At 37.9% G+C, this 18,133-nt stretch overlaps 1 protein-coding gene across 1 annotated transcript in view; it reads right to left on the bottom strand.

Moving 5' to 3' along the window:
- STPG2 (sperm tail PG-rich repeat containing 2) overlaps positions 1 to 18,133 on the bottom strand; it is a 204,935-nt gene that overhangs the window by 49,918 nt on the left and 136,884 nt on the right. The window contains exon 10 of the mRNA XM_055127269.1: positions 4,943 to 5,035. Coding sequence (XP_054983244.1) covers positions 4,943 to 5,035 — 93 coding nt within the window. The remainder of the gene's footprint in view (positions 1 to 4,942; positions 5,036 to 18,133) is intronic.

Raw genomic sequence — 18,133 nt, 5'->3', positions numbered from 1 at the left:
ATAACTTTTTCTAAAAGTAAAGTTCATATTTGTAATAAGTAACTTTTGTTAAAATTCAGAGAATACTAGGATGTAGCTTATATGTGAAACAATCCTAAAATTCCTCAAGACGAAGTACCATTTGTTAAAGAGGCTTTTCTTGCTCCACTTCACATTTCTTGCTCCATTATCAAAGAGTGACTTGTATCACTTGTCACTTGTCATCCCATTGATCCTTGATTTGCTCAAGCGGGTGCCAGTAATGTCTCCATTTGTCCCTGTCGCGTCCTAGTGTAGATCAATGATATCTGCTCACTCCAGGAACAGGAAGAGACTCAAATCGTTCATTCAGGGTTTTGACGAAGAAGTCTGACCATCTTGTTGGTGGGCAGCCATGCGTTCTTTTGACATCCCATGGAATCTGGTCGGTAACAGCTCTAGTCCAGCGGTCATCTCTGAATCGCATTATGTGTCCGCCCCATCTGATTTTTGATGCCTTGACAAACGACACAGCATCCCTGATTCTTGACCCTCGACAGATGTCGGAACTCCAGATTCTTTCTCTCACTTGAGTGAAACGTGATACTCCTAGCATAGCTGTTTCAATTCCTCTTTGGGATAACCGAATAGCGTTCTTATCCTGTTTGTGTAGGGCCCAGGTCTCTGAAGAATATGATAGTGCAGGAATAACAGTAGAATCAAACAGATGTGCCCGGAGCCAAAGGCTCTTCATCCTCTTAACCACTTCTTTTGACACTCTTCAAGGCGTTTATCGCTGCTTTCTTCCTCCTGCACAGTTCTGGTGCCAAGTTGTTCCTCATGTTGAGTTCTCGACCCAGGTACACATAGCTGCTGCATTCAGAGATGTCATTCGGAGTCATCCTGAATAGAATAGACAGAACACTAGACAAAGGACAATCATGAGAGTAAGCTGGGTTCCGAAAAGGATTCAGCATGACAGACCATATCCACACGGTGACCAAACTCATTGAAGTTTCGTGAGAGTTCAAGATGCTCTCTGTCTAACATTTATTGATTTAAAGAAGGGCTTTGATTCTGTTGAGACTGAAGTGGTCATCAAAATCCTAGCCAAAAAGGGTGTACAGACTCAGTACATCAAGATCCTCTGCGAGCTGTATTAGGGATTCGCCACCAGGATCTCACCATTCTACAAGGAAGTGACCATTTACATAAAGAGAGAGGTTTGGCAGGGTGATGCCATTTCACCGAAACTCTTCAGTGCCACCCTCGATAACATCATGGGACGACTGGAATGGAAAGGAATGGGAGTGAAGATAGATGTTCGGCAACTACACCACCTCCACTTCACTGATGACATCATTCTCATAACACCTAACTGGCACAAATACTGGCTGACTTCGATCATGAGTGTGGAAAGGTCAGACTGCAGCTGAATCTCACAAAGACAATGTTCATGAGAAATGAACTAGTCCCTGATGTTCCATTTGCTCTCAATGGAACGAACATCTCTGAATGCAGCAGCTATCAAAGATTAGGTGATCATATATTTGAGGATATTGCAATGATATTCCATTCTGTTCCATTGGTCAGCAGCACTACCTTTGTTCCAGTACCATGCTGTTTTAATCATTACCACTTTGTAGTAGAGTTTGAGGTTGGGGAATGTGATGCCTCCCATCTTTCTTTTTCCAAGAACTGCTTTAGCTATTCGTGGGGGTTTGTTGTTCCATATAAATTTCAGGAGTGTTTGATCCATATCTTCGAAAAATTTCATGGGTATCCTTATAGGGATTGTGTTGAATCTACATAATGCTTCAGGGAGAATTGCTATTTTGACAATGTTAATTCTCCCAATCCTTAAGCAGGTGTATCTTTCCATTTCCTCATGTCTTATTTTATTTCGTGAAGTAGCATTTTGTAGTTTTCTATATACAGGTCCTTTAACTCCTTAATTTCACAGTACTTGATTTTCTGAGGCATGGTTGTGAACAGGATTGCTTCTCTCACATCACTTTCTTCTCCCTCATTATTTGTGTATAGGAAACACTTGGGCTTTTGGGTACTGATTGTATAGCCTGCGACATTATATACAAGTCTATTGATTCTAGGAGCTTCTTAGTAGAGGCTTTTAGGGTTCTCTAAATATAGTATCATATCATCTGCAAATAGTGAAAGCTTGATTTCTTCCTTTCCTATCTGGATGCCCTCAATATCTTTAATTTTTTTGCCTAACTGCTACTTCAAGTAATTCCAGTACTATATTAAATAGAAGTGGTGAGAGTGGATATCCTTGTCTTGTCCCTGATCTTAGAGGGAAAGCTCTAGTTTTCTTCTCATTGAGAATAATACTCTCCATAGGCTTGTGGTAGAGGCCTTTGACTATATTGAGGAAAGTTCCTTCAATACCCATTTTGGTGAGAGTTTTCATCATAAATGGGTGCTGGATCTTGTCAAATGCTTTCTCTGCATCTATAGGTATGATCATATGGCTTTTATCTTTTCTTTTGTTGATATGATGGATTATGTTGATTGACTGCCGAATGTTAAACCATCCTTGCATCTCCGGGATGATTCCCCCTTGGTCATGGTGTATAATCTTTTTGATGAGTTGTTGGATTCTATTTGCTAATATTTTGTTGAGGATCTCTCATCTGTGTTCATCAAGGATATTGGCCTGTAGTTTTCTTTTTTGTGGTGTCTTTGTTTTTTGTATTATTGAGATATGTGCCTCATAGAAACTGTTTGGGAGAGTTTCTATTTCTTCAATTTTTTGGAAAAGCTTGAGAAGAACTGGCAATAGGTCCTCTTTAAATGTTTGGAAGAATTCACTATTAAATTCATCTGGACTCAGGCTTTTGTTTTTTGGGAAGATTTTGATTACAGTTTCAATTTCCTTGATAGCAAAAGGTCTATTCAGGTATTCCATATCTTCTTGGTTCAGTCTTGGGAGATAATAGGAATCCAGGAATTTATCCATTTCTTCTAGGTTCTCTTGTTTTGTGTCATACAGACTTTCAAAGTGGTCTCTGATGATCCTTTGTATTTGTTTTTTTCCTATTGTGATATCCCCCTTTTCATTTCTGATTCATTTATTAGGGTTCTCTCTCTTTCTTTGTAAGTCTTGCTAGTGGTTTATCAATCTTGCTTATTTTCTCAAAGAACTAGCTCTTGGTTTTGTTGATCTTTCAGATTGAGTTTTGGTTTACCATGTCATTAATTTCTGCTCTAAATTTTATTATTTCTTTCCTTCTGCCTGGTTTGGGCTCCTTTTGTTGGTCCTTTTCTAAGGTCTTGAGCTGTGAAGTCAAGTTATTTATGTGAGCCCTTTCTTCTTTCCTGAAAAATGCTTGCAGAGCTATAAATTTTCCCCTTAATATGGTGTTAGCTGCGTCCCATATTTTCTGGTAGCTTGTGTCTTCATTCTCATTTGTTTCCAGGCATCTTTTGATTTCTACCTTGATTTCCTTCCTGACCCACTCATTTTTCAACACTGGGTTGTTTAATTTCCAGTGTTTGATTTTATTCTCCACATCTGTGTGTCATCAACTTCTATCTTCAGTGCATCATGGTCTGAAAAGATAGTTGATACAATTTCTATCTTCCCAATTCTATTGAGGTATGTTTTGTGACCCAGCACATGGTCTTTTTTGGAAAATGCCTATGTGGGATGTGGTGCTTACTTCTGGCACTCCTGGGGCTGGCGGGGTTTCCCCCGGCCAGGCGCTGCACAAGCAGCCTTGGCCAGGAAAGGAACCTTCAGGGATCTCCATGTGTTGTTTTTTGTCTAATGTGTTTTTCTGAATATATTGTGTTGATCATGTTTCTTTTTTTATGATTAATTGTTGAACCAATTTTGCATTTCCAGGATAAACCTAAATTGGTCATGCTGTATTATGTAAGATATGTTTCTGGATTGGAATTGATAAATCATTTTTAATTTTTAATGTACCTCTTGAAAAATTTGTGTAGTTTTCAGTTTTGGTAATGTCTGCATTTGGTATTAGAATAAAGCTTTATTTAGAAAATAAAAAAAAAGAAACAGCCCATTCCTAAAAATATCTCCTTAAAGTAATCTAATAATATGATTTCCTAGAAATTAATGGATTAATTTGACTATCCCTGCATTTGTACTTCCTTTAAAATTTTATATTATAATCATGTAATAGTTACTTCATAATTTAAAACATAATTAAAATGGCATTGTAAAACTAGTAGAATTGTTTTCAATCAGAAATGTTATCTCTATGGTTCAGCAGCTACATTTAAAACTTACCTGATGATTCTGAATTTGAAATTTGTTATTAATAGTTCTTATAGTAATAATCCAAATTCTACAAACCTTTATTTTAGCAAATGATGAACACACAAGTCTATATATGACGTCATTAAGTCTTTTAAACTGTAACTTTTACTTTGATATTTAGTAAATTTAATCTCACTAATCAGCCATTCATTTTTTATATTTTACTTTATTGCCTAGTTTGGTCTATTTAATATTAGTCTGAAACTTAGGAAAGAAATCATACAGAAAACTTAAAAAACAGACTAATTAGAATTTTGTTCTTAAAAAAAACTAAAGAGTCCTAGTTTTTGGATGGATTTAAACAGAAAAATAGAAAAAAATATATACTCATGAGTAAACTGAAATTTGGAGAAAGAGCTCAAAAGCTGGAGCACATGTTTTGCATGTTGAAGGCCCAGACTCGATACGATACTTAATACTAAGTAGTTAATTTTCTATTTCTGTGCTGCTGTGTAATCAATTGATGTTTTCCTCTGTCCTGAGAAAAAATACTGTGTGACTCTATAGAATACGTTCCATATAATATCATTTCTCAGACAATGTTTAACTTCTTCTTAGATATAAGCACTTTGTTGAACTTAAAATATGAGTCATACTAATCAAAGATGATATTACTGATGACTAATCTCCTCTAGAGTATAAAGGGCTTGTTATGGATATATGAATGAAGAATCTTACCATAGCTGACGGCTTGGTAGTTTTTTCTGTTCTTGATAGGAAAGCAGCATATCTGTTAGTCAAGTTAGGTAGTTCATCAGAAATTCCATTGGCCTATGAATTCCCAAAACCAAGTAAAATAAATGAGAAGTATATTATTCATTCTTATCAATAAAAGTTACACTCTAAGGAATATTATTTCAGTTTAGTTCTAAAGTAACATAGTTTAGTTTAGAATTAAATTAATTAATTTGGAATATTATTTTAAGTTAGGTCTGTAGCACCGTAGCACTGTTGTCCCGTTGTTCATTGATTTGCTTGAGCGGGCACCAGTAATGTCTCCATTGTGAGACTTGTTGTTAGGTCTAAACTAATATAATATTATAATGAAATTCATCAATTTGGTGTCATTAGAAGTAAAAAATTTCAATTATACATAGATAAAAGATAATAAAATTAAAGTGAAGTAACTATACGAACCTTCAGATAAGATATTCCTTAAACGTTTTAGGGACAAGTTACAAACTCAAATAAAATTTAGAAATCTAGTCTTACTTTGTTTTATAACAGAGTATTATTTCATTACATGTGAGTAGAAAGTATAATTCGCTTTTCAGTTAATTTAATTTATTAAAATTATTCATTCATTCTACATGGGAAAAATATTTCCTGTGAATATTATATAGAAAACAAATATTTGAAAAAAGTTTCAATTAAAAATAAAATCTTGTCTAAAACATAAACACATGTCTAAAGTACATAAATTATATTAATATAGAATTATTTGTAGTCTATATAAATGTAGTCTAAATATATATGAATATATACAAATATAGATTATATTTTATATAAATAAGTATATTATATAAGTGTATCTATAATTAAAAATATAAAACGTTAAATAGTTTCATGACAAAGTTCAATTTAATAACCAAGAGGAGTATTACTAATGAAGGTACAATACAATGTTCCTCTTTCACCTTGAGGAACAACAAGCAGTAAAACAGAATTAAGTATAGGCACAAGTACATGACATAACTTCACATCTAGAGAAACTAGAAAAACAAGAAAAGAACCCAAAATAAATAGGAGGCAAGTAATAAAATTGAATAATAAATTTATTAGGAGAAATTTTAAAAACCAATGCAAAAGACCACTGAATCAAGGACTGGTTAAAAACAAACAAACAAACAAACAAACAAACCATAAGATCTGGATAGACTCACCAAAAAAAGAAAATTTTAACAAATCTGATCCGGAAACAGGACCCAGAAAATACCTCCAGTGCTGATTTTTGTCTAGATCAGTCTCAACTCTGCTCTTTCAGTCATCCTCCATTTGGAATCCATAGGAACATCCCATTCCAATGAAAGGATAACAGAGCAAGAGACATCTTCACCTTTGGTTAAATCAGAAAGCCCCTTCTGTGGGTCAGAGAGATAGTACAGCAAATAAGGCTCTGGCTTCCATTGTGGATGACTGTTGGGAGCCTGTGCTAGTTAATATTAAGAAAGTCCTTGTCCTGGGGACTGTTTGTCTAATGGCTGGTTTATAGAAACCATTGTCTTGGGGTTATACAATCTAAGGGTTGACTTTCTTGTTTTTCTAACTGGCTCTTTCCCCATTCTTCTGGGAGAAAATGTTGCTAAAGTGTATCAATATATAACCAAGGAAAATATCATGAAACTGAGCAACTATAGGAAAACATCATTGATGTCTAGAAGCCGACTATATTCTAAACTTATGTATCCTGAACATTCCTGTATATTTTTCCAGCGTCTGCTTCCTTCTAGAGACCTATAAAAGTCTGATGCTTGTTCAATAAAGATGCTGTATGGGCATTTCTTGTCAGCCCTCCTCTCCCCATTGTCTTTCTCTTTCCACCTCAGGGACCCTGTTCTACTTAGCCCCGCGGGACACAGCAGATGAACCAGGTTTCATCTTCAGCACCTCATACAGTCCTTACAGCCAACCTGAACACAGCTAAGAGTAAGTAAGTTCTGGAAATTGCTGGGTGTGGCCCCTAAACAAACAAAATCCCAACAAATTAACCCTGGAAAACTCCACCTATGTCCCCTGCATCCTTTCATCCTTGCATCCTTCCATTATGTTACTGTATATTCCACAAATGAATGCAATCTTTCTATGTCTGTCCCTCCCTTTCTAACGCATTTCACTTAACATTATATTCTCCATGTCAATCCACTTATATGAAAATTTCATGATTTCATCTTTTCTAACAGTTGCTTAGTATTCCATTGTGTATATCTACCAGTTTCTTTAACCTGTCATCTATTCTCGGGCACTTGGGTCTTTTCCAGATTCTGGCTATTGTAAACAGTGCTGCAATGAACATACAAGTGCAGATGTCATCTCTACTATACTTTATTGCGTCTTTGGGATATATTCCCAGAAGTGGTATTGCTGGGTCAAATGGAAGCTCAATTTCTAGTTATTTGAGAAACGTCCATATTGTTTTCCAAAAGGGCTGAACCAGTCGGCATTCCCACCAGCAGTGAAGGAGAGTCCCTTTCTCCCCGCATCCATTCCAACATAAGTTGTTTTTTGTTCTTTTGGATGTGTGCCAGTGTTGTATAAAGTGATCGATCGATTGGTCGGAGGCACACTCGAGAGAAATGTTACAGAGCACGGAGGGCCAAGACTCATTCTGGCTCGAGGCAAAGAATGTGGCCTTTTATTATGTTTTTTTTTTTAAATCAGTTGCATTCTGATAACTTCATCAGAGAAAGACTCACTAATGAGAGTACAGACAGTTATAGGATAAGCGTTCTTCAAAGGAATATCAGGCTATACATTGTCTTGTTAAGGCTATGCTGTCAAAACTATGTTGTTATGATTAAAAACATCAGAGGAAGATATGGAAATAGACAGTAGACTCTACGGATTGACATAATTCCACATTCTTGTGGTTGGTTACACATAAGGCAAAGAGAAGGCTCATACTGATACTTGAAAGTCAATCCAGATTAAGGATGTATAAGAGAGGGGGAAACTGCTGCCTTGTACTGCCAACATACTGTATGACTAGGCAGGTGTATGAGAGCATACTATACTCCTCCAGGTCATGGGACTCACACGTTTTTAGCTAGCCCCTTAGTGAGAAGTGGGGTCTTGGTTCTGCTTCCTGCTTGCAGGGAGCATCCAGAGGCTCATCCTAATGTCCTGGCTTACCACCAACATGCCAGTCTCTGTGGTGTGAGGTGATATCTCATTGTTTTGATCTCATCTCCCTGATGATTAGTAACAAAGAGCATTTTTTCATATGCCTTTTGGCACATTCGGATTTCTTCTTTGAAAAAGTTTCTGTTCATTTTATCTCCTCATTTTCTGATGGGATTGGATGTTTTCTTCTTGTATTGTTCAACCAGGGACTTGTATATTTTCGATATTTACTCCTTATAACGTGGGTATTGGGTGAATATCATTTCCCATTCTGTAGATTGTCTTTGTATTCTGGCTACTGTTTCTTTTGAGGTGCAGAATCTTATTCATTTGAGATAGTCCCATTTGTTTGTCTCTGTTTACACTTGCCTGAATCAGTAGTTTCAACTTTGAAGATACCTTTAGCTTCGATGTACTGGAGGATTTTGCCAACATTGTATTCAATGTACCTGATGAATTCTGGTCTGATTTTGAGGTCCTTAATCCTTTTTGATCTGACTTTTGTGCATGGTGTTAGGTAGAGAACTGAGCCCATTTTTTTGCATGTAGCTGTCCAGTTTTGACAGCACCATTTGTTAAAGAGTCTTTCCTTGATGCACTTCACATTTCTTGCTCCCTTATCAAAGATTAGATGATTATATGTTTGAGGGTGTGTATCTGCATATTCAACCCTTTTTGATTGGTCTTAGGCTCTGTTTTTGTTCCAATACCACATTGTTTTAATTATTACTGCTTTGTAGTAGTGTTTGTGGTTGGTGAAGGTGGTGCCTCCCATCTTCATTTTTCCAAGAATTCCGTTAGCTACTTGTGAGGGTTTTTTGTCCTATATGAATTTCAGAAGTGTTTTATGAAGTCTTCGAAGAATTCCATGGGTATCCTTACAGGGGGGATGGAGCGATAGCACAGTGGTATGGCGTTCGTCTTTCATGCAGCCGACCCATGTTGGATTCCTCCACCCCTCTCGGAGAGCTCCGCAAGCTACTGAGAGTGCACCTGCAGGGCAGAGCCTGGCAAGCTACCTGTTGTGTATTAGATATGTCAAAAACAGTAACAGTAAGTCTCACATGAGAGATGTTACTGGTGCCTGCTTGAACAAATCGATGAGCAACGAGATGACAGTGACAGTGATCCTTACAGGGATCACATTGAATGTATATAATGCTTTGGGGAGTATTGCAATTTTAACTATGTTAATTCTCCCTATCTATGAGCAGGGGATGTGTTTCTATTTCCTCATGTCATCTTTTATTTCTTGAAGTAAGTTTTTGTAGTTTTCTTTGCACAGGTACTTAACCTCCTTAGTTTAGCTGATTCAGAGGTATTTGATTTTCTGAGGCTTGATTATGAACAGGATTGCTTTTTCATATTACTTTATTCTCCCTGATTATTTCTATATAGGAAAGCAATGGACTTTTGGGTACTGATTTTATTGCCTGCTTGTATATTACTATACAAGTCTATTGATTCTAGGAGCTTCTTGGTAGAGGCTTTAGGATTCTCTAAATATAATATCATATCATCTGTAAATAGTGAGAGCTTGATTTCTTCCTATCCTATCTGGATGCCCTCAATATCTTTATTTTTTGCCTAACTGCTATTTCAAGAACTTCCAGTACTATATTAAATAGAAGTGATGAGAGTGGGTATCCCTTATCTTGTCCCTGATCTTAGAGGGAAAGCTCTAATTTTCTCCCCATTGAGAATAATGCTTTCCATAGGCTTGTGGTAGAGGCCTTTGACTATATTGAGAAAAGTTCCTTCAATACCCATCTTGGTGACAGTTTTCATCAAAAATGGGTGCTGGATCTTGTAAAATGATTTTTCTGCATCTATTGATATGACCATGTAGTTTTATCATTTCTTTTATTGATATGATGGATGATGGTGATTGACTTCCAAATGTTAACCTTCCTTGCATCTCTGTGATGAATCCCACTTGATCGGAATGTATGATATTGTTGATGAATTGTTGGATTCTTTTTTTTAATTTTATTGAAAAACTGAGATAGTTTCAAGCTTTCATATTTGAGTTAAAATCTCAAAATGATCAAACACCCATCCCTCCACCAGTGCACATTCCCCACCACCAATATCCCCGGCATATCCACCCCCCCACGCCTTTCCCACCTTCCCCCCGGCCTCCATGGCAGACAATATTCCCCATACTCTCTCTCTACTGTTGGGCAGTATAGCTTGCAACACAGACACTGAGAGGTCATCATGTTTGGGCCATTATCTACTTTCAGCATACATCTCCCATCCCAACTGGTACCTCCAGCCATCATTTTCTTAGTGATTCCTTTTCTATTCCATCTGCCTTCTCCCCTCCACTCATAAATCAGGCTTCCAGCTATGGGGCAATCCTTCTGGCCCTTGTGTCTACTGTCCTTGTGTGTCAGCCTCATGTGATGTTATTCTACACTCCACAAATGAGTGCAGTTCCTCTATGTCTGTCCCTCTCTTTCTGACTCGTTCCACTTAGCATGATACTCTCATGTCTATCCATTTATAAGCAAATTTCATGACTTCACCTCTCCTAACAGCTGCATAGTATTCCATTGTGTAAATGTACCAAAGTTTCTTTAACCAGTCATCTGTTTAGGGCACTTGGGTTGTTTCCAGATTTTGGCTATTGTCAACAGTGCTGCAATGAACATCCAGGTGCAGATGTCATTTCGACTGTGCTTTTTTGCATACTCGGGACATATTCCCAGAAGTGGCACTGCAGGTTCATATGGAAGCTCAATTTCTAGTTTTTGAAGGACTGTCCATATTGTTTTCCAGAAAGGCTGGACCAGTCAGCATTCCCACCAACAGTGAAAGAGCGTCCGTTTTCCCCACATCCACACCAGCACTGGTTGCTTTTGTTCTTTTGAATGTGTGCCAGCCTCTGTGGAGTGAGATGATAGCTCATGGTTGTTTTGATTTGCATCTCCCTGATGACTAGCAATGTGGAGCATTTTTTCATGTGCCTTTTGGCCAATTGTATTTTTTTGAGGAAATTTCTGTTCATTTCTTCTCCCCATTTTTTGATGGGGTTTGAGGTTTTTTTCTTATACAGTTCTGCTACTGTCTTGTATATCCTGGATAGTAATCCCTTATCAGATGGATATTGGGTAAATATTCTTTCCCATTCTCTGGGCTCTTTCTGTATTTTGGTCTCTGTTTCTTTTGAGGTGCAGAAGCTTCTTAGTTTGATGTAGTCCCATTTATTTATATTCGCTTCCACTTGCATGGTCAGTGCTGTTTCATCCTGAAAGATGATTTTACCTTCAATGTCATTGATACTTCTGCCTACATTTTCTTCTATGTATATTATCGATTCATATCTGATATTGAGGTGTTTAATCCACTTTGATCTGACTTTTGTTCCTGACATTAGACAGAAGTCAGAATTAATTTTTTTTTGCAGGTAGTTATCCAGTTTACCCAGCACCACTTGTTGAAGAGGTGTTCCACTTCACTTTTCTTGCTCCTTTGTCAAAGATTAAGTGGCTATATATTTGGGGGTCTATGACAGGATATTCAACTCTGTTCCATTGGGCTGCAGGTCTGTTTTTATCCCAATACCATGCTGTGTTAAGTACTACTGCTTTGTAGTACAGTTTGAAGTTGGGGAAGGTGACGCCACCCATCTTCTTTTTTCCAAGGATTGCTTTAGCTATTCGTGGGGGTTTATTGTTCCATATGAATTTCAAGAGTGTCTTGTCTATTTCTTTGAAAATGTCATGGGTATCATGATAGGACCGCATTCAATTTGTATAGTGCTTTGGGCAGTATCGCCATTTTGATTGATTAATTAATTAATTAATTAATTCTCCCTATCCATGAGCAGGGGATGTGTCTCCATTTTCTAGTGTCCTCTTTTATTTCTTGAAGTAGTGTTTTGTTAATTTTCCTCATATAGGTCCTTCACCTTTTTGGTTAAGCTGATTCCAAGGTGCTTGATTTTCTGAGGTACTATTGTGAATGGGATTGTTTTTTTAAAATGTCTCTTTCTTCTCTTTCATTATTTGTATATAAGAGTGATGGACTTTTGGGTGTTTTGTAGCCTGTCACTTAGCTATATCGACCTATTGTTTCTAGGAGCTTTTCTGTAGAGTCTTTAGGTTTCTCCAAGTATAGTATCATATAGTCTGCAAATAGTGATAACCTTACCTCTTCCTTTCCTATCTGTCTGCCCTTGATATCTTTTTCTTGTCTAACTGCTATGGCCAGGATTTCTAGTACTATAATTAATAGGAGTGGCCAAAGCGAACAACCTTGCCTTGTGCCTGATCTTAGAGGGAAGGCTTTTAGTTTTTACCCATTGAGAATACTTGCTGTGGGCTTTTGGTAGATGGCTTTGACTATATTGAGGAAAGTTCTTCCAATGCCCATTTTGCTGAGAGTTTTCATCATAAATGGGCGCTGAATCTTGTCAAATACGTTCTCTGCATCTATTGATATTCTCATATGGTTTTTATTATTTCTTTTATTGATATGATGAATTATGTTGATTGACTGCGAATGTTAAACCATCCTTGCATCCCTGGGATGAATCCTACTTGGTCATGGTGTATGATCTTTTTGATGAGTCGTTGGATTCTATTTGCTAATATTTTGTTGAGAATCTTTGTGTCTGTGTTCATCAGCGATATTGTTCTGTAATTCTCTTTCTTTGTGGTGTCTGTCTGTTTTTGGTATCAGGGTGATATTGGCTTCATAGAAACTGTTTGGCAGTGTTTTTGATACTTCAATTTCCTGGAAAAGCTTAAAGAGAATTGGAAGTAAGTCCTCTTTAAAGGTTTGGAAAAATTCCCTAGTGAATCCATCTCGGCCAGGACCGTTGTGCTTGGGGAGACTTTTTATTACTGTTTCAATTTCCTTGATGGTGATAGGTTTGTTCAGATATTCCAGGTCTTCTTGGTTCAGCATTGTGAAGTTATAGAAGTCTAGGAATTCATCCATTTCCTTGTGGTTTTCATGTTTCGTGGCAGAAAGATTCTCAAAGTAAACTCTGAGGATCCTTTGAATTTCTGTAATTTCTGTTCTAATGTCTCCCTTTTCATTTCTGATTCAGTTTATTAGAGTTTTCTCTCTCCCTTTTTCTGTGAGTCTTGCTAGAGGTTTATTGATCTTGTTTATTTTCTCAAAGAACCTGCCCTTGATTTCATTAATCGTTCAGATTGGTTTTTTTGGGGGGGGGGTTTCATTTCGTTAATTTTGGCTCTGAGTTCTATTATTTCCTTCCTCCTGCTTGGAGTGGGCTCTTTTGCTGATCATTATCCAAGTTCTTAAGCTGTGAGGTTAGGTTAGTTATGTGGGCTTGGTCCTCCTTCCTGAGGAATGCTTGTAGAGCTATATACTTTCCTCCTAACACAGTTTTGCTGTGTCCCATAAGTTTCAGTAACTCGTGTCCTCATTTTAGTTCGTTTCCAGGAATCTTTGGATTTACTCTCTGATTTCCTTTTTTAGCCACTCATTGTCCAATAGTGAGCTGTTTAATTTCCAGGTATTTGAGTTCATTTTCTGTTTGTGTGTGTGAGACTTATTTCTAATTTCAGTACATCATGGTCTGAGAAGACCGTTGATACAATCTATCTTTTTAATTTTATGGAGATATGTTTTGTGGCTCAGCATGTGGCCTATCTTGGAGAATGTTCCATGCACACTTAAGAAGAATGCATTTTCAGCTTTTTGAGGACAAAGTGTCCTGTATATATCTACTAAGTCCCTTTCTTCCATTTCTTCCCTCAGATGCAGTATGTCCTTGGTAGGCTTGATTCTGGTTGGTCTATCAAGAGGTGAGAAGGCTGCGTTAAAGACTCGCACTAGTATTGTGTTGCTATTTATGTCTTTCTTCAAGTCTATGAGTAGTTATTTTAAGTACTTTACTGGTCCCTCATTAGGTGCATATATATTTAGTTTTGTTAGTTCTTCCTGTTGTACAGATCCCTTTATCAATAAGAAATAGCCTTCACTGTCTCTTGTGATCTTCTTCAGTCTGAAATTAATGTGGTCTGATACTAGGATGGCTACCCCAGCTTTTTTATGGGAGTTGTTCGTCTGTAGGATTGTTTTCCAGCCTTTGACTTTGAGCCTGTGTTTGCTCTGACTGTTGAGATGTGTTTCTTGCAGACAGCAGAATGTTGGGTTCAATTTTCTAATTCAACCTGCCACTCTGTCTTTTAATTGGTGCGTTTAACCCATTGACATTGAGAGAGATTATTGTTATGGGGTTTGTCCCATTTTTCTCCTGACATTTGTTGTATTTCAGGGGCCTGTCTTATCTTAAAGTAGTCCATTCAGTTGTTCTTGTAATCGTGGTTTTGAGTCTATGAAGTTCCTGAGCTGTTGTTTATCTTTGAAACTGTCTGTTGCTCCTTGTGTTATGAATCAGAGTCTATCCAGGTAAAGTATGTTTGGTGAGGCGTTTATTTCATTGAGTTTTTTCCACTATATCCCACCACTGTTTTCTGGCGATGAGGGTTTCATCAGACAAGTCGGCTGTGAATCTTAAGGATGCTCCTTTATAGGCAATGTCTTTCTTTGATCTTGCTGCTTTCAGGATTTTTGTCTCTATCTAAGGTTTTCATTCTTTTGATCAGGATGTGTCTTGGAGTATTTTTATTTGGATTTCTTCTATAGCTGGTACCCTTTGGGCCTCCTGAATATGGTTGCATGTTTTCTTCAGCTCTGGGAACATCGTAGCAATGATGTCTTTGACAGTTTCTTCTTCATCAGGGTTTACTTCCTGTCTCTCTGGGACTCCAATAATTCTTATATTACTCCCCTTGGCTTCATCACGATTGTCTCTTGCCATCTGTTCCCAGATTGTCAATCTCTTTTCCAATTTCTGTTATTTTCTAGAGTCTCTGGACTTCATCTTCGAGCTCACTGATTCTGTCCTCAGCAGCTATTACTCTGCTGCTGAGGCTGTCCACTGAGTTTTTTAATTCGCTACCAAGTTTTTCAGGTCTGACATTTCCATTTGTAATTTTTTTGCATTTTCCGCATTTCTACCTTCAAATCGTTTCATATTTTATTGGTATTGGTATTCATTTTTTCTTTTAGCTCCCTAACCATCCTCAGTAGCTCCCTTCTAAATTCCTTGTCAGGGAGGTTGTATAGCACTTCATTGCTGTTGGGGTCTTCTGGGCTGGCCTCTTCAATAAGTAAGCTTGGTGGGGATCTGCGTTGCTTTACCATTGTGACCTATGTGGCTCTGCCCTTCACACTACTTTACTATTCTGTTTATGATGCATTATTAGTTGAGGTGTGTTTAATGAGATATTGGCTAATGTGTACTTCTGGTGGTTAAGCTAACCTGGTGAAGGTTCCAGCTAAGAGGGTAACTTATAGTTCTTGTGGGATATGAAGGGGAGGCTCCAGGAAGGAGCCCGCACTTAGGCTGGTACCTGGATGGGGTGGCAGAGGATCCGTGGAATATTTCAGCTCTGGATGCGGAGTGGTGTCCCTCAATTCCCGTCCCCTGCAGACCAAGGATGAAAACCAGCTTTCCCGGGAACTGGTTAAAAACGCGGCTCCAGGAAAGAGGCCTGATCCAGGCTGGTACCTGGATGGAGTGGCAGAGGATGCACGGAACATTTCAGCTTTGGATAGGTGTCCCTCAATTCCCATTCCCCGAAGACCAAGGATTAAAACTGGCTTTCCTGGGAACTGGTTAAAAACGCGGCTCCGGGAAGGAGCCCTGACCCGGACTGGTACCTGGATTGGGTAGCTGAGTTGTTGGATTCTATTTGCTAATATTTTGTTGAGGATCTTCGCATCTGTGTTCATCAGAGATATCAGCCTGTAATTTAATTTTTTGTGGTGTCCTTTTTGCTTTTGGTATTAGGGTGTTATATGCCTCATAGAAACTGGGAGAGTCCTTGTTTCTTCAATTTCCTGGAAAAGCTTGAAAAGAATTGGCAACAGATCATCTTTAAAAGCTTGGAAGAATTCAGTTGGCAACGATGCAACTTCTGGCAGATATCTCTCTGGACTTAGTTACTAAAATACTAAATTACAGAAACCCAAAACTGAGAGGCCGCTAAGTGTGGTCACTCGACCTCACACTTCTTCATCCTCAGCAATGGAAAACAAATTACCTAATGCTTCCTTTTCAGCAGGTCTGACTTTAGGGGAGAGACTCTCCAAACAATAATAGTGAGTTTTGTTGAAATATTGTATGCAATCAAAGTGAAAGTAAAGTGAAATTTATTAGTTACACAGGCGGGGGGGGCTTAGGGTGGGGGGGCTAGGGGGGTGGGGGTGTTTGGGGTGTGAGGGGGCGGGGTGGAGCTATACTGGGATTCTTGGTGGTGGAATATGAGCACTGGTGAAGGGATGGGTATTCGAGCATTGTATAACTGAGATTTAAACCTGAAAACTTTGTAACTTTGTAACTTTCCACAATAAAAAATTAAAAAAAAAAATAATAAAATAAAATAAAACCAAAAAAAAAAAAAGCTTGGAAGAATTCACTAGTAAATCCATCTGGACCTGGGCTTTTGTTTTTGGGAAGACTTTTGATTACAGTTTCAATTTCCTTGATATTATTGGGTCTATTCAACTATTCCAAGTCTTCATGGTTCAATCCAGGGAGATTATAGGAATCCAGGAATTTATTCATTTCTTCTAGGTTCTCTTGTTTGCTTCCATGCATCTTTTGATTTCTTCCTTGATTTCCTTCCTGACCCACTCGTTGTTCCAACATTGAGTTGTTTAATTTCCAGGTGTTTGATTCGATTCTCCGCATTTGTCTGTGATAAACTTCTACCTTCAGTGCATCGTGGTCTGAAAAATTAGTTGATACAATTTCTATCTCCCTTATTCTATTGAGGTATGTTTTGTGACCCAGAACATGGTCAATTTTGAAAATTTTCCATGCGCACTGGATAAGAATGTGGGGATGAAAGGCCATATATGCATCTAGTAGTCCTCTCTCTTCTATTTCTTCCTTCAAATCCAGTACTTCCTTGCTGAATTTTAATCTTGCTGATCTATCCAGAGGTGTTCAGGTGGTGTTGAAGTCTCCAACTGCTGTTGTGTTGCTAGCAATTTTCTCCTTGAAGTCTATTAGCAATTGTTTTAAGTATTTAGCTGGTCCCTCATCAGTGCATATATGTTTAGGAGTCTGATTTCTTCCTGCAGTACATATCCCTTGCTTATTAAAAAATTGCCTTCGACATGAGAAAATGTTCAATATCACTAATCATCAAGGAGATGCAGATCAAAACAACAATGAGATATCATCTCACACCACAGAGACTGGCCCACATCCCAAAAAACAAAAGCAACCGGTGTTGGCATGGATGTGGGGAGAAAGGGACTCTCCTTCACTGCTGGTGGAAATGCCAACTGGTTCAGCCCTTTTGGAAAACAATAGGGACGATTATCAAAAAGTTAGAAATTGAGCTTCCATTTGACCCAGCAATACCACTCCTGGAAATATATCCCGGAGAGGCAAAAAGGTATTAGAGATGACATCTGCATTTCTATGTTCATTGCCACACTGTTTACAATAGCTACAATATGGAAAAAACCAGACTGCCCAAAAACAGATGACTGGTTAAAAAAACCCTGGTATATCTACACAATGGAATACTATATAGCTGTCAGAAAACATGAAGTCATGAAATTTGCATATAAGTGGATCAACATGGAATGTATCATGCTGAGTGAAATGAGTCAGAAAGAAAGAGACAGACATAAAAGATTGCACTCATATGTGGAATATAAAGTAGCTGAGAGGTACAAGCTTTAATGATGCAATTTCTGGCATATATTTCTCTGGACTTAGTTACTAAAGTACTAAAATACAGAAATCCAAACCCGTGCGGCTGCTAGTGTGGCCTCTTGACCTCATATCTCTTCATTCTCAGCAATGGAAAACAAATTATCAAATGCTTTCTTTTCAGCAGGTCGACTTTAGGGGGGAGAAACTCCAAATCAATAATAGTGAGTGAGTTTTTTGTTGAAATATTGAATGTAATCAAAGTAAAGTGAAAGTAAAGTGAATTTACCAGTTACACAGGTGGGGTG

Source organism: Sorex araneus, chromosome 1, assembly GCF_027595985.1.
Source record: "Sorex araneus isolate mSorAra2 chromosome 1, mSorAra2.pri, whole genome shotgun sequence".
Classification (NCBI taxonomy): Eukaryota; Metazoa; Chordata; class Mammalia; order Eulipotyphla; family Soricidae; genus Sorex; species Sorex araneus.
Note: the sequence above shows the minus strand (reverse complement) of the source record. Positions and strands in the feature narration are given on the sequence as shown.